Source organism: Phaseolus vulgaris, chromosome 2, assembly GCF_051622355.1.
Source record: "Phaseolus vulgaris cultivar YP4 chromosome 2, ASM5162235v1, whole genome shotgun sequence".
Lineage (NCBI taxonomy): Eukaryota > Viridiplantae > Streptophyta > Magnoliopsida > Fabales > Fabaceae > Phaseolus > Phaseolus vulgaris.
The window spans coordinates 46,767,398-46,794,689 of NC_143499.1; the positions used below are offsets into that span (position 1 = coordinate 46,767,398).

Sequence of the window (27,292 nt, forward strand, 5' to 3'; positions counted from 1 at the left end):
GAACAAAATTACTTATTTTCCTATATATTTCTCCAACATTCTCTCATTTATCTCATCTCTCACAAAATTACTTATTTTCCTTTAAGATTTTCTCTCCTTTCAAGGTAATTTTTATATTTTAGAATAATTATAACTATAAAATGTATAAATAAATTTAATTATTATTTTTTATTAGAAAAAATTAAACACAGAAGATTATATCAACTGACCCATGATTCCCTTAGCATATAATTTAATAACCATACATTTAGTCAACTTTAAGAATTTAACAGGTAATTAACCTGATTGAAAATCCCTTACATACAATTTATTTTATTTTGTTAGAGAAAATATTCGAGTTTAATTAGCTAAGTAGTTTGACCAATGCATGATTTTGATATCGCCACGTATATCCCGTTCACACCCTGTCCGTTCGATGATTTGTCAATAAGGATTTTTCTATGTACAGATCCTGGTTTCACATATTCTGTAACAAGAATAAATTTTTAACATAATTATTAATAATAAACAAGTAATATAAAAATTACAAAGTTAAGTTGGAATGTTTTTTTATTGACCAATTTAGGTGCTGATTTATTTTACTTTGAATATTTTTGGTGCATTATTTTTAATACAACAAAAAAAATTAAAATAATAAAGGATAAATTAACTCTAATGCATTTCATTGTCATAACTCTTAACTTAACTCAAATTCACACTTATAATACCTTTTTTTCCACTTGATTTGTAGGGTAATTCTTTTAGTTCATATTTTAATGTACCTTTTCAGTTTTCTTTTTAGTATCATTTAATTACAAACAGAAGCATTTTTTTTTTTTGTAAAATAAGATTTTGATTATTTATTTTGAAATATAATCGTTGTATAATTATTACAACACTACATATGCTGCTAAAAAAATGACAACACTATATAACATGTAATTAACAAATAATAACCAAATATGTGTAGGAACAATTTTTTTTGAAATGATACATAGAATGAGATGTTTTTGAGTAAGATAAAGACTAAAGAAAGATAAAGATTTTGTAATTATAAAAATAAATGAGCAATTAAAATTTATTTATATCTTTAATAAATGCCTGTTACACTTATAAACATGCACCAATGTGTATTATTGAGCTGAGGGACGAAGAAAATGGATAATGCCACGTCAAGGAGGTTAAAAAACAGCCTCAAAGAAGATAAAAGGGCGTGTTATAAAAATATTGTGGAATTGCCCTCATCGGAATATTCCCCACCGACGAAACGCTTCAGACCATTTCCCGAAAACTATATATAGCGATCTTTGAGTCCCAAAATTTGCCCTAGAATTTCTGCAACAGCCGCAACATGCTCCTTCGTACCAAACACTCACTTTCTCTCTCCTCACTCCCCACTCGCCAAGGCCTTCACCAGATTCGCGAAGGGGTTTAGGGTTCCGTCGATGGACGCCGTGGAATTGCCGTTACCACTTGACTTGGCACCCGTACCTAAATTGATGGGATCCGAGGGTTTCTCGCTAGTTCAAAACGGTTGCTCTCTCATTATCCTTTCCATAATCTTTTCCCATTTCTTTTGTTTTCTTTTCTTCTCTATGTTACTATTTTGTACCCTTATTGTTGTTTTTTTTTGTTATTGCTGTATGTGTATGTGTTGTCGGCGTTGGGGATTTTGTGAGTTGATCTGTGATATTATGGTGTTTGTTTGCTGGTGGTTTTGACTATTATGCAATAATGCAAATTTGAAAGCTGGAAAAATGTAATTTAGATCACTTATGCGTTTTTGTGCTGTTTTTGACCTGAATATTGATAAATTTCATATCATTACGGCTGGAAATAAACCTAGGGACAAGCGCTGTGCTCTGACTATGGCTGCGGCAGTGTAACTCTTACACTTGTCAGTAATATTCCATAAATAAGGGAAGGTTGAACTTGATGATGGGATGTCTTGGTATTTTTCTTTTGTTCATTTGTTGGAGTGTGGATTTGACGGTGCCATATATATATATATGTGTGTGTTAGTTAAGTGTAAGAAGTTGGGAGAAAATGTCTAGTGGGGGAGAATCTGGAGATGCTCACTTTCTTTGCTTAATGCTTGGATTTGAGTCACCCCCAAATATGGTGTCAGATTAAACCAATGTGGCTTTTTCACACTTTGCAGTTGCTTAACTTCCTGTCATTACTATCTGACGCTATCTGATATCTGCATTGTGAACACATGTGGTATTGGTGAAGTTGTTCCTCTTTAGGTTTTGCCAATTGATTTCTTTCCTATCCATAATCTCATCATCTTTTTGTTTTTGTTTTCATTATTACATGGTTTAATTGACTCACTGTTATTGTGCCAGATGTTGCTAGTATAAAAACAGCAGCTGAGTTTGCCTCCTGCAACAAATTTGCAGAAACTCAACTTTCTAAGAATTCTAGTCAGCTGCCCCATCTCAAGGGTGAAGAGGCATCCAAAAATTCCCCTAGTGGTAACGGAAAAAGTTGTCCTGTGATTAGTTCCAGAGTGGAAGGTGTAACGTTACAAAGAAGAGCTGCAAAATCAAGCAGGAGTAATAGTTCATGTTCAAAGAGGCCCCGGATATCCCAACCGGAAGATTCTTCGAGCCCTATTGGAATTGAGGAGTCAAAGGATATTTCGGATAAACTTGGGTCAAATAATTCAAACTGTACTTCTCCAGGTATATTCCCCCCAAACAAGCTATCTGTGGCTTTCCTATCTATATCCCCTTACCTTTTTGTTCCTTGATTTTCTTTTGGTATAGAGAAAAGTCAATTACCAAAGCAAAAGAGCAATGCTAGCAAACGTGGTGATAAGAGGAATTTTAAAGTGCCTTCTGCAAAGGCTAAATTTGAATCATCCTCGATGAAGATGGGTGCATCAATGTTCAGTTCTACTAGTGGGGGGAACAACTTTTTTGGTATGTAATGTAATTACTAGGCCTATTGTTCTTCTTCTTCTTCGTAAATATCCTGTAATTTCCCTTTCTTCATGAACTTTTCCCCCATATATTTGTCTACTGTGCACCTTGGACATTGTGATCGAAGATTAATCTGTTTGTTATTTAAGTTATCTAACCATTCAGGTCATTCCATTTAACATTTGCCCGTCTGAAGTTGTCTACTTTAGTATGCTAGGTCATTCCATTTAACATTTGAGAAATCCCGTCTGAAGTTGTCTACTTTAGTATGCTAGGTCATTCCATTTAACATTTGAGAAATCCTGTCTGAAGTTGTCTACTTAACTATGATATATGTATTCTTTCATAAACCCAATTATAACACAACTGATGTTTTTTTACCACTGTGGTTATAATGATATTGAAGCCAGAAGCAGGTCAATTTTGATTATGTGCTTATCCAGCTTAAAGGCAGTCAAACATGTTATGTTGCTCATAACAGATATTCTTAAATCGCAGTCTTCTTACAATAATGCCCTTGATTTCTCAAGAATTGCACCTTTTTGCATTCTTCTTGAATCTTGAACACGATATCATTTTGGTTGGTTATACTCTCTGCCACTATGGAGGCAGTTTATTAATGTTCAATTCTTTTCAGTTGTAGAGGTTTAGAGTATTATTTATTCTTTTTTAATTATGATTTTTGATATTTATTTCTGAGCCATATCTTTATGCGAACATATGAAATTTTTTGCTTCCATAAATGTGATTTTGCATCAGTTTGCTATATGTCTGATAATTAGTATCTAACCCACATGTAACGATATCAGCAAATTATATATGGTCTAACACTGTTCATCTAAAATTTCAAGCAACTAATATAAGCTGTTTAATTAATACTTAACGAGTTTAATAAAGCCTAGCTTCTTTACCAGAATAATTTGTTTGGGTTCTTTTATGCTTTAAAGCTGTGATTACTGTGTGAAACTTAAAACAAATTTCAATGGATTTTTCTTTTGGAAATTGTTGCCAGGGCTGTATGGTCTGAAACATGATTTTCATGATGTCACAAAGTTTATGAATGAACCACTGTTAGATGAGCTCCTTAGGGGCACTTTTGACTGCCCCATTTTAAGCAAAGATAAAGGGAAGAAAACATCAAATACGAGTGTAAGTTTTTTGAATTCGGTTAGAAAGGCGTGCTCTATCCTTCAGCTCCCGAAATCTGTCCAGTCCCAAAATATGTCTGAGGTGGATTACTCCTCCAACATGAAAGTGTCCACTTGCCAATTGAGTTCAGTTTGTGCAGCAGAAAGTGTTGGTAATGGGGATAAAGAGCAGTCATTAGATATGTCCTCATGTCAGAAGGTTAGTATTATTTTTTTTGAGTATCCATTCATTTTTGGCTTTAAAGAACTAACGGACCCTGTGCCAAATGCTCATGACAATGCAAAAGTACGTGGGAGGGTCATTGTACACAGTCTTATTCCTGTATACGCAAAGAGACTGTTGTGCCAGGGCTCATTTTTGGCTTTGATAAAATAAAATTTTAATTTGAATGAGTTGTGTTATGTATAAAGGCTACCTCTTCATATTTGGCTTCTCCAGTCACTAAAGCATGTTGCTTTTGCTTGGTCATGCATGCCTATTCTAATTTACTTTTCCATTGATAATAAAACTATATATAATATTAATATCATTTTGAACTCACTAGCTCTTGACATCCAGGATCATTGTAGTGAAAATGAAAGTTCAACTAGTCCGCTTGACTTCCCATTACACCAACCTAAGGATGTTTTGGAACGACTTGCAGTCCATCCATTCCAGGAATTGGAGTCTTTGCTGCATGATGTGTCCAAGCCTGCTGCTACGACAAAGAATAGTAATAATGACCAACGTTCAGGCAAGCAGGTGTCTCGTCGGCCTAGCCTTCCTGCCTTTCCATGGTCACATGCTTTTGGTGGTCATTCTAGAACTAATTCTGATGCAGTTAAGTCATCAACGAGTAGAAGCATGTGCCAAGGTAAATGGTCGAGGATAGGTGTCATTGCTGGCCCTACAAATACTGATCGTAGTTCCTTCACAAACCTTGATTCATTCAGTTATGATCAGAGCCTTGTTCCTTCGTCTGGTAGTTCAGAAAAAAAGAATTTCTCATCTTTATTTGCTAACCTTCCTTTCCATCAGTTGGATTCTTCATCTTCTGTTTCTTGTTCAGAAAACTCTCAGGCTAAAGCAGGTAAAAGATTTTCTTAGGCTACCTGAATAAGTTACTGTTTATCTCTAGTTTCTTTCTATCTTCTGATTCCTCTCTTCTCCCCTTCCCTCTCTCTCTGAATAATCTAACTGATTGATGTCTGAAAATACAGAATTTGGAGGCCAAGTGGATACTAAAGAAAATGGTACGTTGTTATTTAGAATAACACATTTTTTGCATGAGTACACTTGTTTAACTATTTTGTAAATATGTTTCCTATTAAACCTAAAAGTTTTACTGTAGTATGGCAAGATCTCCTGTTTAACATTTTTCTTTGTGACAGATGAGCGTTGTCCAAGAATATTATCTGCTGCACAAACTCTCTGTGAAATTGCAACTCACTCACCAAGGCAGAGCTCGGATGGAATTTTAAGATGGCAAAGGAAAACTTCACAAAAAGCCATGAAAGCTTGCCACTATAAATCAAATGGGAAACTTGAAGAGATGTCTTCCAGATCAATTTCAACGATTGGATCTGAAATGGTGGCCAGAAGTGTGGAGCAGATAATTCCCTCAAAGAAGCCAAGGTTTTCCATAGTTGAGAACAAGAACAGTAGCCACTACAATAATGATGCTAAGAAAGGACATTTTGTGTGGCCTATTTCGAAGTCAAGTAGATCATTACCTAGTAAACAAGTTAGAGACTCGTTGGTGGAAAACAAACGTACGAATGCCAGCATTTTGAAGCAACATTGTATGATGCCCCCACCCGCAAGGGATTTAAATAAGGTTCATGATGGTCAGCAGCAGGTTGGAAAATTAGTCGTGATGGATTGGAAAAGGGGAAGAGACAACACAGATTGATCAAACAATTATTGACTGTAGACACATCAGTAGCTGGCAGCTGTTGTGTGATTAGCAAGTGTTAGGTTAGTAAAAGGCTACTTTGTACATATTGTTATGTTCTGGCTGCAAGCCTGCGATGCATTTGTTGCTAGTGTTGATGTTCAGAGGCAAACAGGATTCAAATGTTGTAACATTAAAACAGGTGTATAAAACAGCAGAATTCTTTGCTTACCGCAGTGTAGGATATGCATTAGTGAGATTAAGTTCTCTCGTTTCTTTCTTGGTGTGTATCTTTCATGTATTGCATGCAACTATCATTCTGTACCATGCTTCGTATACTGGTTTTCTTCTGGGGTAATTGCCAAATTTGTAATGCTAGGTTCGCAGTTTCGGATCCACATCCTTCTGGCCTCTCCTTTGACACTTCTCTCTCTCTCTGCAATCTCAAGCATCCATTATATTCTCTTTTCCAATTTCTGTGTAATAACAAGTTTAAAGGTTTAGATGTTGCTTGCATGATGGCCGCAGGAGGGAAGGGAGTCGGATACAACAGTGTCCGTTTGCAAATAGCCTTGTTTTTAAAATATGGTCAAATGAGTTCCTAACTCATTTGTTACGTGCTCCTGGATGATGCTTGTGCTCTTCACACGTTGTTTATTTATTGAATAAAATAAGTTTTCTTTCTATTTAACTTTTAAGGCATTTATTTATAGCGAGGACGAAGTCTGGAGATTTGAACTGTTTGCATACTCAGTCTCTTGTGAAGCATAAGAAGCGAATTCCCATTCCTAAGATATAATTTGACAGGTTAAGCCATATTTGATTCCACGATGTGAATGTACGTGACAGCGGTTTTCCACCTCAAACGAAATAAAACGTGAACGCTACTCTGTCTAGCTTTTTGCTTGACGTGCGTTCATTGTTCCTAGAAACGAAATCAAACAAACACACTATAAATAGTTGACTACTTCAATTGTTTTTTCATTTTTCAAATATCTCTTCTAATTTACAGTTCCTTTGGAGTAAAATGGTAATCAGACATAGAAACAAGAAATATGAGAGTATTAGGAAAACATTTGATCCAGTAGTAAAACGAGTGCCATGGCAAAGCTAGGATCAAAGCCAGGGTGAACAACCAATTGAAAAATCTCGATCCCGAAAGAGACGTCTTTGCTATTGGCCTCCTTTCTCTTGATTTCAGCCACGACCTTTCTGTACTCATCAAACACTTTACATGTCCTATGTGCATAAGAACCTTCAACTGTAAACGCTGCATGTCGTTTATCTGAGTCCGATGCTACGCGATACACGAAGGCCTGAACCTTGGGTTTGCCGTCTAAAAGATTCACACGCTTCCTTACACAACAAACTGCACTGTTTTTCGATTTACACCACTTACTCCTCGGACTCTGCGTCCCCGTTTCCCCTTCATACACAAACCAGCTATCCACCAATCCCAGCTTCTGCAATCAAATAAAATCAACATCTCATCTACAATACCATTTTAAAGTGTTCAATTCTTAATGGCATCAACTATCAACCAATCAGCATGTCATCAAACGTACCATTCAAAATCATAATTGATGTTTACACTTCTAATTAATCAGAAATCACTTTAAACAGGTCTGTGATTAGACGTGTGCAAAACAAATTTGTACTGATAGTACATTTTAACTAAATTCATTTACAAACCACAAAGAGCATTTTATATAATTAACCGACAAAGTACACCGTCCACATAGTAGTTAGTGCAAACAGTGCAATGATGGTCGTATCCCATTTCTTTATAAAGAGATTTTCCCAGTTACAAAATTGCCATTTTATCATTTCTTCATCAAGTCTTGTACAGAAAAATTGATCAACTTATGCATGAAAGCATAGAAAGAAAGATGAAGAGGATGACGTACATACCCTGGAGCGGTGCAGGGTGAGGACAGAGTTTCCTGAAGCGTCCATAAGAATGACTTCTTTGGGGTGCCCGATGTAATTGTCAACCCTATAAGCCAAGTTTCCATATGAATCAATCACCGTGAACCCTTTACAACTAATCACGAGGGATTTTTTCCAAACTGTTAGCGTTAAGGAGGTGCACAAGCTTCCATCCGTTAAAGGGTACTTGTTTCTCTCCCCATCATGCTCACCCTCTTGTTCCTCGTGCACTGCTCTTGACAGAAACTTCAACCTAGGAAACACCCTCATGATCTTGCTCCAACTCTTTCTACTTCTACTTCTATTTCCTTCAGTACGAGGTTAACACTGTCAGAAATTACTACTACTTAGTAAGCTAACAAAGATGGTTCGGCGGAATATACGTAAACTCTTAGGTGTTGTATTATTTATATAGCTACAACAAGGTGTTCTACGTGTTGACACGACTTCGAATTTGTACACGTTTTGAAACAATAAAATAGGTGATGGAGTTGGTCTACAATTGTGCTTCTAGTGCAAAGCCAAGGGCGACAATACGGGCTAACTAGCACTCAGAACACAGCAACCTTTTGGAGGCTAGTGTGGGACGAGAATGTTGATGTGTCTTTATGAAAAGTTCCACGCTCTAGGACCCAATGCATTGTTTTCTCCACTTCTTTCATTTCTTTTTTCACTTTTATGGGTGCAATTTGAAATATTAAAGAGACCACTTGGTAAACACCTCACTTGCATTCACACCAGCACTTTGGCAAATTCCAAATTCTACAGGAATGTGAAAAAAAGGAGATAAATTCGAAATTTGAATCTTGGAAAATAAAGGTATAGATCGGTTTGACTGATACGTGCAGGAACAGGATAAGTGTGTAAAACAAATTTGATCTTATCATTCATGTAGAGAGACGTGTAATGAAATGAAAAATCAGTTCCAGGGGTCAATTATAGAAGTTTTAGTATAATATATGAACATTTTAGTCCACTAAAAAAATAAGCAACACCACCATACGATGCTCTTTCTTACATCATGCGAACTTGGTCCCCATATGATATTTTTTGGTCCTGAATGATAATCAACACTATACTTTGTCCACTCAACAATAATGTTTTTTCTTTAAATATAAAAAAATGTTGTATTCTATGAATGATTTTAGCTATCCACCGTCCTTTTGCGTACCCTGAATTATACACACACATATTTTTATTTTATTTTTTTGGATAAGAAGAGATATTTGGAAGAAACTGTTGATGATGAAATCATTGGCGAGGGGTGTTGGAGAATGGCGACACGTGTGCCGGCAAGGTTGCATCGTACACTCACAAATCTCATATCCTGTTTTCAATTTTTCAAAGGTTGAGTGCTTGAAAATTGTTTGTGTTTGTTGGCTACGTATGGGTTTGCGAAAGATACGGAAAAGGAAACTGGGAAGTGATTGAAGTTGTGGAGAGAGGATTCATCCCTACTGAGCTATAGAGTGATCAAAGAAAATTTGTAATTTTTCCAATAACTTTTTGACTAAATATTTTTGTGCCAATTCTCTCTTTTGTTTTTCATTATAGTAAGAGAACAAAGCAAAGGACATGCGCAATGGGTCTACCATTTGCAAAGTGCACGTGATATATTCTACCAATAATTAAAGCAGATGGAACATTGTTGCTTCTTCCTTCCTTGTTGCTGTAAATTAATAAAGACAGCAACGACGATGAAACTAAAGCTCCATTTTTTTAAGTTTTTTCTTTATTAGATAGTAATTACTTTTCAGAAAAGTCATGGTTTTTGCTACTTATAATTTTTTTAAAGTAATTTGGAATGGAAAAAAAAAAAACAGAAACGCGATTACAATTTAAAATAAATATGAAGATAGGCATTAAAAATAATGAAGTGGAACAAATATTCTTTAAATTAATGAAAGATGTTGATGTGCCCTGTACCTAAGTTATAACGGACAATTATGTAGTACTTGTTTAAAATAACAACTCTTTTCCAAATTCTGAATCTCGCAAGAAAAGCTCCTACAAATACATAAGTTGGAATTAATTAAGATAGTTGATGAGGTGAGAGGTTAGAAAACTTTATGTATTTCGTCTGTTTCAGATTTATAAGCAAATCTATTACCTTCTAAAGTAGCAGAATGGTGAATCACACAAAGATTGTTGTTATTTTTTCCTTTTCTTTTCTTACTTTCTTTATCTTTCTTCTTGCTTGTTTATTCTCTGTTTCTGGTAAATGATTTTATAAAAAGCTGATACGATAATGACAAATCAATTCCAACGGTCCCTTGTTGGTAAGTTCTTAAGATAAAATATCTTTTTACTTTGCAGCTATTGTAAGTTCTTAAGATATATATATATTGTTTTATTATCACTATTTTTCATATGAGGAGAATGAGTAAACAGAATTGATGTTCCCAGTAAATTATTGCAGTCTTTGGGGGGATTTTTTCCAAAGAAATTAAAAAAGAAAGTGAAGTCATGCATTTGAAATTTGGAAGTGACAGACGTAACTATTCTACTGCATGCAAATATTACTAATGTAGTGTAACAGCACTCAAAGAAAGATATATAGGAAAATGTTACATCTTAATCTTATCATGTTCTTAAAATCATGGAAACTAAGAAAGCCATGTTCAAAATACTATGTGGCTCTGTCGGCAAATTTAACCCATGTGTGTGAATATCATATAGCTAGATCCAGAATTTAGAAGGAATATGGTGGATTTCATCTCAACCTCTTCTTATGCCAAACTATAATTTAAAGGATTTTAGTGAATTTTGTGTGTGTTTATAATCTAATTATTAATAAAATATTGTTAATATATAATTGCTTCAAACATATTTAGTGTGATCAAAGTGTACTCCTAATTAGTGTGTGAATACTTTTTTTTTTCTTTATTAGTTTGTGTTTTCTTCTTTCTGTATCGAATGTTATGAGTGACTTAATTCTATGATAAAGACTAATTATTTGAAATCTCTTAATTTATACAAATTTGGTACTAGATTTGTCAAATATTAACATTAATAGACAAATATATTAACATTAATAGACATTTTTGTGTATATACAAGATCGGAGTTTATCTATAATGCTAAAGTCTCCTAACTTTAGACGTAACTCAATGAGTCCTAACCTTAAACGTAATTTAATAAACTAAAAATCAAGTTTACTAGACAATGCTACAATAATATTTGGAACAGTAAACATGTCCCAACATCAATAAGCCTAGTCTAAGAGCCTATGATGGTAGAATGATAAAATAAACAATGTTGTAGATGATGATACAATCTTAAGAAAAATGTGAAATAAGGAGAAACAAAAGAATGAATTAAACACAAAAATTGGTAAATATCATAAGTAATAATGTGGTATGATAAAAAGAAGAAAGAAAAACAAATTATACATTATGAGAATAAATATGTTTACTTATTCAGACAATAATGAAAGAGAGAAAAATATAGGTGTCCTATTTATATAATATGAAAAGAAAAGAAAAAGAAAGAAATGAAATAATTTAATGATTGAATAATACCGTAAACCAATTTGACATTATCAACGAACTATTTACTTTTTTGTATTAATCAAATTTATGAATTGTCATCAAAAATTATTTTCGTCACCATTACATGATACGTAGTGTTTAAAGTAAAAAAAGAAATTGTTATTAGAAACCATGTTATGCACTTAAAATAGAAATCATGTTAAATAGTCTTCTCATTCAATAATAATAATATTATAATAAATAAATAAATCTTCAATATACATTAACTCAGGAATCATGCTTCGAAATTACATAAAAGTCTTATTTAAAAAATAAATATTTTAAAGCATCTCCGTATTCTCCGGAAATCAATTTTTAATCCAGATATTAAAGCACTAAAAAATTGTTTTTAAAATGATTATTTAAAAAAAAAGTTGAAACCCTATAATCGGAAGGGAAATTTCATAATTTAATTTATATAACATTCAAACACATTTGATTTAAATTAATCTCATTTTAAATTATCTATTTTTAAATTTCTTTTACATTAAGTATTTCAATTATTATTAAATGTAAAAAGTTATTATTATTTTTTTAGTCAATAATGGATGATATTATTTCGTGGTGAAATTGAAGCAATTGAGTAGAATTTAATGAAAAGACCTAAACTTTTTCTGTGATGCATTAGGGTACAGTTTATGGCTATAAGCAACTATTCCTCCACATGCATGTGATAAACCTCATATATAAGTGTCTGCATCATCATAATCTTTATGCTTATTTCTTCAAACACGTTTCTACTTACAGTTTCTGCATTAGCCTGCATTGCCACAGTGTTTTGTTCTCCCCAAATGGATGGATAACTTCTTCACTGTTTCAGTGTTTTCACTCTTCTATTATCCAACTTAATGCTTTACACATTTTCAACCATAATATCATAAGAGACACATTCTAGTCAATCTATTCAATCATTCTTGAATTATTGATTTTAGTTTTGAAAAGTTCAGTTATTTAATAACACATATCCCTTCACAATAACATCTACAAAACTTGAAGATTCCTTTTTGTTTGGTTTAGGCCATATTCCAAAAGCTTGTGACCTATTCACAATCATCAAAGGCCATCTTAATCACATTTTATTTTATCTTACAAAGTTTGGATGAGAAATGAAGTGGAATTTATGTGAGTTCCACTAAGAAAAAAAATTAGCAAGTGGGTTTCAATAACTTTCTAAAACCTGCAATTTGTTTCTGGAGGAAATCTCCACACTTTTTCTTTCCTATATAAGACTATGGATGGCTATGCAAACTAGCTAATTAGGTTTAAATGTTACCAACCGAACACATAGATTCCTCGTAAAACAACAAGGTAAATTCCAAACTCAAAATAGTGGTCAATTCTAAACTGGTTATGTGTTTTATACGTATGAACTACTTTTGTATATTATTGTGTATATTCCATTTTTGACATTTCATCTGTGCTTAAAGTTTGTCACTGTGATTCGGTAAAAGATGAAAAAAAAAAATACTGGAACTTTATTTGGATGTCAAAATTTCAGAGATATATATTGAGTAACAGATGATCGATCATAGAATCTTTATAAACTATTTAGTATAAAAGAGATATAATTTAGGTTAAAAATTTATCAATTCTTTTCGTAGAGTAATATTTACATCTCCTTTTCATTTTTACACAACATTGAAGTAAAAAAAAAGTAAATTGCTAAATAAAAACCAAGGGAATAAGTGTAAAAGAAGCTAAATATTTGAAGTAATAAAATGAACCCTTATATTAGAGGCAGATTCAGTGCCAGTAGGAAGGAGAGTAGAAGTCTGCACATGGTTAAAGTGGGATACTATAACAAAGCCACGTGGAAAACTCATTTGGGAAAATATGAGGGTGTCATTTTAAATTAAAGATACAATATAGGAGTGCAAATAGCAAGAGTTATTCCTTTTATTTTTGTATAAAGTGTTTCTCTTTTAACTGGCTGATTTACAAACAATACTTCTTGGGCTTCTTCTTCCTGCACCTCCATACCTTTTTGTGCCACCCTATATGTTTTTTATATTCCAAAAATACCATTTTTTTAATATTCCATATTACATAATCCGAAAGTCTTTTTCTAGATCCAGAATTAGCTTCTGGATTATAATCCAGAAGCTATTTGTGATTAGCTTCCGGATTACATAATCTGAAAGTTTTTTCTATACATAAGATTAACTTTCGGATTATGTAATCTGGAAGTCTTTTTTTCATATGTGTGATTAGCTTTCGGATTACATAATCCATAATTCTTTTCTAAATATGAGATTGAATTCTGGATTATGTAATCCGCAATATATCCAAATTACATAATCTATAGGCTTATTTCAAATGCATAAAAGAGTTCTGGATTTTATAAATCTCAAGAACACTTCCGGATCCAAAAACAGCTTTCGGATTTTGTATGGAGGTGGCACAAAAAAGGAGAAAACGGTATTTTTACATTTAGTATGGGGGTGGCAGAAGAAGGTATGGAGGTGTAGGAAGAAAGAGTTATGCGTTGATTGCTCAATTTCTCCCCTGAGTGGGAGGCATATCTAGAAAATGGAAATCATGAATAATTCCACTAGGAAATCAAAATACCCAATTTAGGCCCATCAAGCCATAGAGAGTGCCATTGTATTCTGCACCCCCTCTATATTCATGTTCCACTACATAAAAATTGAATTTTACTTTATAGAAATATGTATTTTGGATGGTATATTTTAAAATACAAAATGATGTATTTTAGATTGTGAATTTCAGAATATAAAATATATATGCCTGATTATGCATTCTAAAATACAAGTATTTTTTAATCCATAATGCATAATTCATATTTTATATTTTATACCTATTTTGTATTTTGGAATGCATAATTTACAATACAGTTATCTATTTAAATTTTTTGATTTTTATTTTTTAATTTGTGTAATACAAAATTAATTTTCTCTAATACAAAATATATTTTTTAACATAGAAATTAATTTTTAAATGATTTTTTTTAATATAAAATAATATTTATTATTAATACTAATAATCTCATAAATTAACAATAGGAATATTGTCATCAAATTAAGGATAATATTTTCATAAATTAAAATTTATATATAATATAATTTTAAATTTAAGAATGAAAAATCTAAATATGTATTTACACGATTTTTTTTAAAAAAAAATGGTACTAATAAAAACCGATTTATTTATCTTGATAGTTTTTTTTTTAGTTTTTTTTTTAATTTAAAAATATTAAAAATGAATTAGATTAGTATTTGTATTAGTAAGCATATTTGTATTAGTAAACAAAATTTAATTTGTTAAAAAATTAAAATTAGTTTTATCTTCATATAATTATTTTTAATTTATTAAAAAATATTTATTTTTGCTTCTTATTACATTAAAAAAATCCTATAAATATTGATTATATAAACTTTGTGAAGAGTAATATTTTATCTTAAGTTTAAATTTGTGTTTTTAGCTATGTTAAATATTTAAAAAGAACTTTTTATTGTCTTTAATGATCTTATTGATCTTAAACGCGGCAAGTACTTGTGATATATAAAAAAAATTGGTATATATTGAATTCGAATCAATTAAACCGATTCAGTTAATCGCATTATTTTCCAGCTTATTTACCTACCAATTGCATTGGTCGTAGGTCTAATAATAATAAAATTTAAAATTCATAACAAAATTAAATCAATTATGGAGAAACTTGAAAAATATAATAAAATATGCATAAATGAATGAAATAATAAAATCAAATGAAGCATACAAATCATAACATTTTTAACATCTTCCATCAATAAATAATAAATACTCAAATACTAAAAAGATCAAAATATACTGATTCTGTAACGAGTAATAGTCATTTAAATGTGACATTGGTTAAGGTCAACCAATGCTGGTATAAGAGTATATTCTTTAATGAACAGAAATAAAACAGAAGAGGCTTTGAAAGAGTAAAAAATAATAATATATATGTGTAAAGTTTGTTTTGATAATAAATTGAAGCTAACTACTTAAGCTGATTATTTTTTATAATTTTTAAGAATATGTAATTATTTATATATTTTACATTTTATGTTTTATTTTTCCGAGTACTGTTAGTTTCTGCTTCACTAGTACATGTGTTTTTGCGGTATAAGAACAGTAAATTTTGTTCTTCTTGGTGGTGTGTAAAGAAAAAGAGATTATAGGAAGTAAAAGGAGGGAGTGCTCTGAAAATTCAGACATTCAGATCCATAAATATTGGGCCTATTCAGACAAACCCATCATGGCACTTTCTCCCTGCATCTCCATGCTTTTTTCCTACACGAAAATTTATTTTTTATTTTTTTTTATCTTTTTTTTATTATTCTAAAATTTTGAATAATTTTGTATTCTAAATTTTAGAATTTAAAAGATATTTTTTTTTTCAAAAATACCTTAGAAATTCTTAAATTCAAATAGTAAAAGTTATATTTCAAATTTTAGTGTTCAAAATGGATTTTTTTGAATTTGAAAAATATTTTTTCAAACTTTAGAATTCAGAATTTACAATACAATTTTGTATAAATAGTAAGTATAGATTATACAATTTGAAATAGAAAAAAAAATTAACACTTTTCGTTACGAGATAGTTTTTGAATAAAATATTTATGGAGAAACAAAGCTACGGAGGTGGAGGATGAAATTGTCACTCATCATCTAGTTCACTTCTTAATCTATCAAGCCCTAAAGTTCATTTGGATAACTTTTTCAATGATGCAAAAAGTTTATTGTGGGTATTATTAAATTTAAATAAAATTTATAAATAAAATATAGATGCAATTAATGTTTTTATCATTAATAAAAAAATATTTTATTTAATTAGATCAAAATAAAGTAGAGATAATTAATCTATTGCTAAGCTGAGGATCAAAATCCTTTCCCTATTAATTCATTTTTAACATTTTTCTGTCCCTTCTAGGCAGGGAAAAAAATATTAGAAAAGTTCAATAATACTAACTAAGCGCAATATAAAGAAAGATGGAACAAGAGTTCAATGCACTTTTAAAGAAACTTGAAGAAAAAACAACGATAATGTTGTTTCTACTTCAGGATAATTTGGGAGCAGGACTGTTTCAAGTTTCAACTTGAGAGAAATAATTGTTCTTTAAAGTTGATCAAGTAGTTCACTAGTGGTATAAGTTGCAATTAGGTTTCTACAATTTTCTTTGCCTATAAGAGCATCGGATTAGGTAAATGCTGCAATATGCAATATTATGAGTAGGCTAATTCGGATGTAATCATAATTTACTTTGCTTATTTAACAACTCAATTTATTGAAGTTTTTTAAAAAATGTCATTTAAAAAAATGTCATTGTACAAAATAAATGGTCATAGTTAAAATATTATTAATAAACAAAAAGAAAGAATTGATGGTTTAAAAAATGGATGACTCATATGGTCTGCCCCGCATTGTCATTCTTATGTGTAAAAATGGTATTTGTATTAGTAAACATTTTAAAAAATTAATTTGTTAAAAATATTAAAATTAGTTTTAACTGGGTTAACAAAGTAACTGTGTTTTTTCATGAATTTTGTGCCTCATGAGTTTAAAGTAAAAAAAGTAACACTTTGAAAAAATAAAAGAAAATAGTTATTATTATATACAATTATTGTACAATATTGTACACAAGTATATGCAATTAATTTAATAAGGATACAATCTCATAATTAGTGGATCCTACCTTATAATTTGGAGGAAAGTGTTCGTACACTTCTATATATATTTCCTTTACGACGAAGGAGACATTACCAGCTACAGCAGAGGAAAAAGTCGCGGTTACCATGGAGGAAGAAGTCACCGTTCCAGTGGAGCAAAATGTAGTCGAGAAGAAATGGTGGAAAGAATCAAAAGACATAATTATAGGTTGGATGACAGCGAATGATAAATGGTTCTTTTTACTCTATTAAGAAAATAATAATTGTCAAATTATACATAATTATTATATACAATTATTGTACGATATTGTACACACGTATATGCAATTAATTTAATAAGGATACAATCTCATAATTAGTGGATCCTACCTTATAATTTGGAGGAAAGTGTTCGTACACTTCTATATATATTTTCTTTTTTTAATTTAAATCTTATGTCCGTTAAACTGTTGTGTCATGTTTACTCCACATGGTTGTGTTTTGCAGGCTACAATAACGTACACGACAGTATGCATGTCCTACTTCGGCGATGCTGGCTCACATGGTCTGCCCCGCATTGTCATTCTTATGTGTAAAAATAGTATTTGTATTAGTAAGAATATTTATATTAGTAAACATTTAAAAAAATAATTTGTTAAAAACATTAAAATTAGTTTTAGCTGGATTAACAAAGTTGTTGGAAAGTTGACTTTATTACTTTTTGTATAGCCTTCTGAAGTTTACCCACTTAGCCATCCTTTTGATTCTCAAAATCTGATTTCTGTGCAAAAGCTTCAACTTTGACACATTTGTGTAAACCATCCACTTTCCTCCCCCTTTCTTCTTATACCTGCTCTGCAGGTTTATGCTCCAACTTTGCCATATTTGTTTTAGAATCGTATCGGTTTTTGGAGACATCATGACAGAATGTGCGGGGAACCATTGGGCAGAAGAATTTGAAATTTTATATAAACCTATGTTAAAAGCATATAACCCTAGGTTTTTAAATCCTTCATCTTCTTCCTCTCTTCTCTCGACAAATCTTCATCCACACCAACAATGGAACCAGCTATAACCGAGGAGATATTACCAGCGGAGGAAGACTTCACGACGGAGGAGACATTACCAGCTACAGCAGAGGAAGAAGTCGCGGTTACCATGGAGGAAGAAGTCACCGTTCCAGTGGAGCAAAATGTAGTCGAGAAGAAATGGTGGAAAGAATCAAAAGACATAATTATAGGTTGGATGACAGCGAATGATAAATGGCTCTTTTTACTCTATTAAGAAAATAATAATTGTCAAATTATACATAATTATTATATACAATTATTGTACGATATTCTACACAAGTATATGTAATTAATTTAATAAGGATACAATCTCATAATCAGTGGATCCTACATTATAATTTGGAGGAAAGTGTTCGTACACTTCTATATATATTTCCTTTTTTTAATTTAAATCTTATGTCCGTTAAACTGTTATGTCATTTTTACGTTGTGTTTTGCAGGCTACAATAACGTACACGACAGTATGCATGTCCAGGAAGGACCTTGCATCACCTACTTCGGCGAGGCTGGCTCACATGGTCTGCCCCGCATTGTCAATGTGTAAAAATAGTATTTGTATTAGTAAGAATATTTATATTAGTAAACATTTAAAAAAATAATTTGTTAAAAACATTAAAATTAGTTTTAGCTGGGTTAACAAAGTTGTTGGAAAGTTGACTTTATTCCTTTTTGTATAGCCTTCTGAAGTTTACCCACTTAGCCACCCTTTTGATTCTCAAAATCTGATTTCTGTGCAAAAGCTTCAACTTTGACACATTTGTGTAAACCATCCACTTTCCTCCACCCTTTCTTCTTATACCTGCTCTGCAGGTTTATGCTTCAACTTTGCCATATTTGTGTTAGAATCGTATCGGTTTTTGGAGACATCATGACAGAATGTGCGGGGAACCATTGGGCAGAAGAATTTGAAATTTTATATAAACCTATGTTAAAAGCATATAACCCTAGGTTTTTCCAATCCTTCATCTTCTTCCTCTCTTCTCTCGGCAAATCTTCATCCACACCAACAATGGAACCAGCTATAACCGAGGAGATATTACCAGCGGAGGAAGACTTCACGACGGAGGAGACATTACCAGCTACAGCAGAGGAAGAAGTCGCAGTTACCATGGAAGAAGAAGTCACCGTTCCAGTGGAGCAAAATGTAGTCAAGAAATGGTGGAAAGAATCAAAAGACATAATTATAGGTTGGATGATAGCGAATGATAAATGGCTCTTTTTACTCTATTAAGAAAATAATAATTGTCAAATTATACATAATTATTATATACAATACGATATTGTACACAAGTATATGCAATTAATTTAATAAGGATACAATCTCATAATTAGTGGATCCTACCTTATAATTTGGAGGAAAGTGTTTGTACACTTCTATATATATTTCCTTTTTTTAATTTAAATCTTATGTCCATTAAACTGTTGTGTCATTTTTACTCCACATGGTTGTGTTTTGCAGGCTACAATAACGTACACGACTGTATGCATGTCCTACTTCGGCGATGCTGGCTCACATGGTCTGCCCCGCATTGTCATTCTTATGTGTAAAAATAGTATTTGTATTAGTAAGAATATTTATATTAGTAAACATTTAAAAAAATAATTTGTTAAAAACATTAAAATTAGTTTTAGCTAGATTAACAAAGTTGTTAGAAAGTTGACTTTATTCCTTTTTGTATAGCCTTATGAAGTTTACCCACTTAGCCACCCTTTTGATTCTCAAAATCTGATTTCTGTGCAAAAGCTTCAACTTTGACACATTTGTGTAAACCATCCACTTTCCTCCACCCTTTCTTCTTATACCTGCTCTGCAGGTTTATGCTTCAACTTTGCCATATTTGTGTTAGAATCGTATCGGTTTTTGGAGACATCATGACAGAATGTGCGGGGAACCATTGGGCAAAAGAATTTGAAATTTTATATAAACCTATGTTAAAAGCATATAACCCTAGGTTTTTCAATCCTTCATCTTCTTCCTCTCTTCTCTCGGCAAATCTTCATCCACACCAACAATTTTTACTCTATTAAGAAAATAATAATTGTCAAATTATACATAATTATTATATACAATACGATATTGTACACAAGTATATGCAATTAATTTAATAAGGATACAATCTCATAATTAGTGGATCTACTTCGGCGAGGCTGACTCACATGGTCTGCCCCACATTGTCATTCTTATGTGTAAAAATAGTATTTGTAGTAGTAAGAATATTTATATTAGTAAACATTTAAAAAAAATAATTTGTTAAAAACATTAAAATGTTTGCTACTCTTATAGCAACCATTAGCTTTCAAAATATTGTCAATCCACCAGGTGGTGTCCATCCACCAGGTGATATTAGAGCAGGTCAATCTGTTGTAGTCGAAAAATTGAGGGATGATTATATCTTGTTCATTACATTAAACATTCTATGTTTAATTTCATCCCTATCTGTGCTACTCCTTCTTTGCATGATAGCATGTGCTTGATATTAATCACCCTCTCTTTAACCTACATTGTTGTTCTAGATATGGTCACACCTAATCATATTTGGGATTCAACCAAAACTGTATTTTTTAGAATCCTTTACGTTTGGATTGCACTGATAGGAGTAGTGATGTGTAGGTTTTTTTGCCGTGTAGTTGTTTGGGTTGTCCATATATTTATGAAACATTGACATAGTGTTTGTGTTGAGCCGGTTTTATGGGGTTGAGCCTATCCTAGCGAGTATTTGTTGGGCTTATCAGACCACCCGCTATCGGGCCGCTATCGGACCACCCAAAATATATAGTCTCACGCACGAGTTGGCAGTCTCGGCGTGAGGGGGTGTGTTGGAGATCCCACATCGACTAGAGATAAGGACCTTTCATTGTATATAAGTGAGTGCAAACCAGTAACTGTATTTTTTCATGAACTTTGTGTCTCATGAATTTAAAGTAAAAAAGTGAAATCACTGTGAATGTTTTTAAAGAGGATGGTGAAGAGTTTTTAGTGGATAAGATTTTGGACAAGACAGGATGAAGGGGACGGGTAATGTACGGTCCAAAAAGTTTTGGAAATACATATTGAGTGGTTGACAATAAACTAATTGTGAAGTACTTATGTCAATTAACTATGTTTGAATACATCTAATATATATAAAGAAAAAAATGTTAATAATGTCAATAAGGTCAATAAACCATCATGCTTTTCTCCTTGTTTATTGTGAAAATATAATCATATTTTATTTTGTACAATGACCATATTGATTGAACCATAAATCTTAATTATATATTTATTTTATATTTTCCGATAAAATTTTTGATTTGAAATTAGATTATAATGGATGAGGAATGTATTAACAATAGCATACCAATAATGTTTTTTTTTTTCAAATTAGACTAACCATCATTTGTTTCTCCCTGTTTATTGTGGAAATATGATCATATTTTATTTTGTATGATGAACATATTGGTTAAACTATTTAATTTCAATTTACCCGGTTGAAAACATGAAAACATGACCTTGTACTATCATTGCTTATCAAAATAAAATCTGATTAGAATAAGCATTGAATATTATTAAAATAGAAGAAAATTAATATTTTTGAATTGACTATGTTTATTGAAGAGTGTGATTGTTTGATGTTTGGATATGTTTTGAAAATGAATAATATTTTAAAGTCCATTTATTTCTATTATGTTTATTTGAATCCATCACACGCTTTTTAAGCTAACATCAAATCTATATTTATTTTAAAGTAACGGATTCTTTTTTCAAATTCATTTCCCTTATATTTTATTTATAATTTTGTTTTCTATTGCATTATTCACACCTTTTTTTTCTATATTTATTTTTTTCATACTCATCTAAGATCCTACGAATGAGTATAAAAATATTACTTATTTTTTAAAATTTCCATTATTTTCTTTTTTACCTTTTATTTTACTGTATTGGACTAAAATTTTACACAATATTTTTCCCATATTCACATTTTAAATTCTATTTTATATGAATATTTACATATTATAGCCATGATTTTGCTTTACTTATACAGTCTAAGAGATGTTATTATAAATATGCAAATTAAGCCTTTGGTTATTTTAGTATATATATTTTTGTGAGATCATTCAAACTTGTATCTGAGAATAATTATGAAAACTAAAAAATTAATAAAACAAAACCGAAACTTATCTTAAATGAAATTATTTAAATACTCTAAGTCAAAGTTGTTCTCACCCTAGGTCAAAGTTATCACTACTTTCAAAACTTTAAATCTAAGGTTCAATTGAGACACACGCAAAAAAAACAATTGAATTCAGACATTGCCAAAATAATGAAAGAATTCATATAATAGCTCCCACTTAAAGATAAAATGTGTAGAGTATGATGTGATCATGAGAAAAATACATACCAACGCTTTTTTGAAACTTTCAACAAATAAACCGTTGTTACTATCACTGATATATTTCACTCAATCTTACAAAATAATTTTTTTTTTAAATTATTATATTTTATTTATATCATAAGTTGATTTTGTTTGTATTCGATATTAAATTTATCATTTCAGAAAAGCTGTTGATCCTTTTCTTTGAATTTTTAGTATATAAAAATACAAAAAAAATCTTAAAAAAATAAGATGTTTACAAATGCATTCATGAGCAAAATAATAAAGAAAGATTATAGGAACTCAAATGCTAAATTTACTTAAAGCCCAATCCAACTGTCGCGGAGCTTGATGAAATAATTGAAAGAGTGAAATTTCCAAAAATAAATCAATTTATTTATTAGCACTTCATAATTATATATAATTTCACTTGGTACTTTTTTAACTGTCGATTTTCTTTAAAACAACTCCATCATATGATAATTTTATATCAATATTTCCCCCTGTTATATAATACTAAGCTAAAATATGATATTCGTTTTTATTTTTCCCTCCAATTTCATATTTTATTATATATTTTCAAATAAGACAACAACTTATAAGTATTTATGTAGCAACATATTCAAATATTTTAAAATTATGTAAGCACTTATTAATATATATATATATATATTAAAAAGTAAATAATTTATTGAATTTAAATACTTATAATACAAGCTTTTATATGATAAGAATTCATCAAAAAAATATTAATTAAACTACTTTTCAAAAAAATATTATTTAATTAGTCCGACCATTATTACAGACTAAAATACGTTCCATTAAAACCGCTTATAAAATAATAAATTCTGCGAGGTAATATATATATATATATATATATATATATTGTCTAGAGCTAAAAATATCTAATTTATATTAATTAAAAATGTAAGTTAAATTTATTTAATTTAATAAACTTTATATGAAAAAGTTACCATCTTAAAACTACTCCTAATTTTATTTTATTTTTTAAATTAACTTGACAGTGTTTTGAAATTACGATATAAAATATTGTTGAACTAATTAAAATGTATATATATTTGATATGTGAAACTTACAATTTTTTTTATATACACTAAAAATACAGGCGTGGTAGTATATGTGTAGACACAAAGAGAACATGAAAACTATATTATTTGCTTTCAAGAGATTTAAGGAAAAAGAAAGATAAAGTAAGAAAGAACAAATAGAGAAAAAAAATGATAAAATTTCAAAAATATAAATTAAAAAACAGTAAAAATGGAGAAATAAAGATATATTTTAGAAAATTCAGTTAAAAAAATTGTTCTACATTCAAAATTATTTCTGATAATTATTTTAATATGTTTTTAAAAAAATAGAAAATAACACAATATTCATAATACTAGAAAAAAATTTGAAAGCAATTAAATTCTCTTTTATATGTATAGATACTTTTGAAATTGAAGTATATATTGTAAAAAATGAAAATTTGTAAGTGTTATTCCATTTTATTTGGAAGGTAAGAGCCTTTTATCAAACGCGGGTTCACATTGAAGACAAAACTTTTGTAGTGATGACAAATTTGTTTTTATTATCTTTGACTTTGTGAGACCCTTGGAAGAACACAGGTCTTGCTTCATGCAAATCTTTACAAATTCACCTCCACAATGCTTCCACAAAAACGCGTAGACTAGGTTTAAACATGGACCACTTCAAACTTTCCAAAGTCTTAATATTGTTTTATATTCATTCTCCAATACCTGCATCAGTTAACATCAAGGCAAATATTTTTTTAACACCACATATCTCATACCTGCATCAGTTAACATCAAGGAAAATGGTTTTATAATGTTGAATTTAATATTTTTTTTATTGGTAAACAATATCTCATCTTCAATGTATTTGTATATTTGTTGTTTTTTTTCGGTTTTCAATATGTTTTATTATTAAATATATACTTTGATATTGGTATATATATATATATATATATATATATTTTGATAAATTAACATGAATATCATATGTTCTTGTGTAAAGGTAAGGTCTCAGAGAACTATTGAGAGGATTCGTCTTCTTTCTTTCTGTCGATCGATCGTACTGTTCTTCAACTTCCTTCCTTGTTCTTTCCTAACATCGACTCTCTGTCTCCTAGTGATTTCATAATGGGGTACCTGCAGAAACCACTCCAACGCTCAAGTCATCAAAAGGGTTCAGCACTCGACTGTCAGGTACTGCAGATAATGACGTATCTGATTATTGAAATATGTGTTATTTATATTACCTTTGGTGGGTTTTCCTTATTGGATCAAGTTAAAGAGTTGGACGGTACTCAGGACTGCATTACCTAGCTATTAATCACGGATTAACTTTGTTGACCTTAGTTTAGCATAATTGGACTTGAGTTATCGATCGGCCCAACAGTCGTGAGTCTTGCCTATATTCGGTCGGCCTAATGATAGAATCTAAGACGTTACATTAGTCGATAATTAGTTTTTGTATTGATCTCATATTAAATACATAAAATAAAATAAACATGTTCTAATTTTAGGTTGTGTTCTTGAAGCTAGTAGTTGAGACAATACTTGCCTATATATCCTAAAACATCTCAATGATATTTGATACATATCTTCTAGGCCATCTCAACCACATGTAATACAAATTTGTTCATAACATCTATCTCTAACATTTGAAATAAAAATTGGTGTAAATTTGCGAAATTTTTAGATCTACATCCTCTTAACAATTGAAAGTATTACTTAGAAATTGTAGAGATTATTCTACACGGGTTCTCACTTCATTTTACAGAGCGTATTTGCTTTACCAACTTTCCAAAGGAAAACATAAACATTGCAATTTAGTTAGTATTGGAACCTCAATGCTAGCCTTAAGTGGGTACTTTTGTAGATTATGGTGCCCCAATAATGGTTTTCACGGTTCACTTTTGAACACAACGTTTTGCGACTTGAATATTTAATGTGTCCATTAACTTCCCACTGAATCGTGTAACAATGACATGTGTGCTTTATGGTTCATTAATCAAATGATTTTGGAAAGGGCTTAGGAATTAATGGTTCAAGATTTTCCATCGTCTGCATAAACATAGTTATAAATTTGTATAACCAAACAATGATTGATTTCGATATAAAGGTAAGAAAGAGAGCTTCATTCCCTACGAAAGAACCAAACTCCACTATTTAACCATCTTGGGCTCATTAGTTTATTCACAAGACAAACTTTATTATAATAATAATAATGCTTGAAAAATAACAAAGAGAATGTCCTAAAGTTACCTTAATAAACATATATAAAAAGAGGTTAACGTATTAACAAGGTTTAGTCTCTATAAAAACCGTAAAGTTGTTCAAATGTCGGTTAAGAAATTAAGGTTTAGTCTCTACAAAAATGTATTTTATAAGCTCTTATAAAAAAATATATGTTTGAGAATAAAAATGCTATAATAATTGGCAGACAAACTGAATTTTATATAAGTTATACATTTCTTTCTTCATAACTTCTCAAACTAATAAAATAAATACATTATTTCATTCATATACAAGAAACTGTTTTTTTTTTATATAAAATGGAAACTTCATAAAAAAATCTCCACTACAACTTGGTGAAACATTTGTTTTCATGAATGTCTCCCCTATGTCAGGGGGTTCATAAAATATTTATGTGTAATTTTAGAATTCATATCATAGATTTGACTTAAAGAACTCAAATAGTTTGAAATTTGAGTTCAACTAGACAGTTAAAATTTTGATCTAAATTACCAGTTTATTCATTTGACTTAAAATTTAAATGATTAGTTTTTGCTATTATTGTCTGATCCTTGTGTATTTTAGAATGTCGATATTTGTATATTTAATGTGCATCTGGTAAGATAAGATTTGGTTAAACATGGTTGACTTGAATCAAATTTACTAGATTACATTTTTGTAAATTGAATTTATTGGATTAGTTTTTAGTCGATCAAATTTAGTGTGATTTGGATTTTAGAGGGTATTTAGTCCTTAAGCCTCAAACCTGAACAATTCAAGGTAAAAGCCCAAACATGAAGAGAAAAAACAAATTTAGTCAATCCAATTTTGGTAAATTAAATTTTATGAATTTTTATTACATTAAATTGAGTGTGGATCTAATCCAAAAGGGTATACAAAGTCATTGAAAATTACTTGAAATTATATATTATATGAAAAATGCGTTTTAAAAAATATTATTGTAACATTTAATTATTTAAAAAACACATTATAATCTTATATGGAGAGTAGATGTAAAGGTTAAAAAAAACAAGTATTATATATCAAAATCTATACTTTTTTAAGAGGTGTAATTCATTCCAATAACAATTTCATTTATTATTTTAGATAATAGTGGAGATTTAATAAAAATAAGATGAATATAATATATAAGTGAGTGTAAATTTTATTTTATAAATAAATTTTATAAGATTAAATTAAAAAATTCATCTTAAAAATATATGAGACTTATTAATAACTTAACTTACTTACTATAGCAAGAATTTGTTAAATTTATTATATTATTTATTTATGATATTATTTATAAATATATAGAAATAATATAATTGGTAAATCTAGACGTAAAAAATATTTATTAGAAAAAATAAAGTGAGAAAAAAAACTATAACATGATTTTGTGACTGACTGAATTTTAAATTTAAAGTTATGATTAGAGTGATGATAATTAATTTAAGGATGGAATGATTATTAGTGTTTAGTTGCACGTGGTACGAAGAGAATCCAGAGGACAATGGAGAAATGGAAAGTTAGGGAAAAGGACTGAAAGGCAATTAAGTGGAAATGAATGCAAACCACTTGAGCTTTACAGCACAT

At 30.4% G+C, this 27,292-nt stretch overlaps 2 protein-coding genes across 2 annotated transcripts; one reads left to right on the forward strand and one right to left on the reverse strand.

Annotated features, from left to right (window-relative positions):
* The first annotated feature begins 1,117 nt into the window (after window positions 1-1,117).
* Window positions 1,118-6,159, forward strand: LOC137812680 (uncharacterized). Its single transcript, XM_068614832.2, has 7 exons — window positions 1,118-1,512; window positions 2,328-2,666; window positions 2,751-2,906; window positions 3,919-4,253; window positions 4,614-5,124; window positions 5,255-5,287; window positions 5,426-6,159. Exons 1-7 carry the CDS (start codon window positions 1,425-1,427, stop codon window positions 5,944-5,946), a joined length of 1,983 nt encoding a protein of 660 aa, XP_068470933.1. The 5' UTR covers window positions 1,118-1,424; the 3' UTR covers window positions 5,947-6,159.
* Window positions 6,160-6,686: 527 nt separating this feature from the next.
* On the reverse strand, window positions 6,687-8,258 carry LOC137812681 (protein LURP-one-related 17). Its single transcript, XM_068614833.2, has 3 exons — window positions 7,840-8,258; window positions 6,997-7,391; window positions 6,687-6,853 (listed from the first exon to the last, which is right to left on the reverse strand). Exons 1-3 carry the CDS (start codon window positions 8,125-8,127, stop codon window positions 6,790-6,792), a joined length of 747 nt encoding a protein of 248 aa, XP_068470934.2. The 5' UTR covers window positions 8,128-8,258; the 3' UTR covers window positions 6,687-6,789.
* Window positions 8,259-27,292: the final 19,034 nt, after the last annotated feature.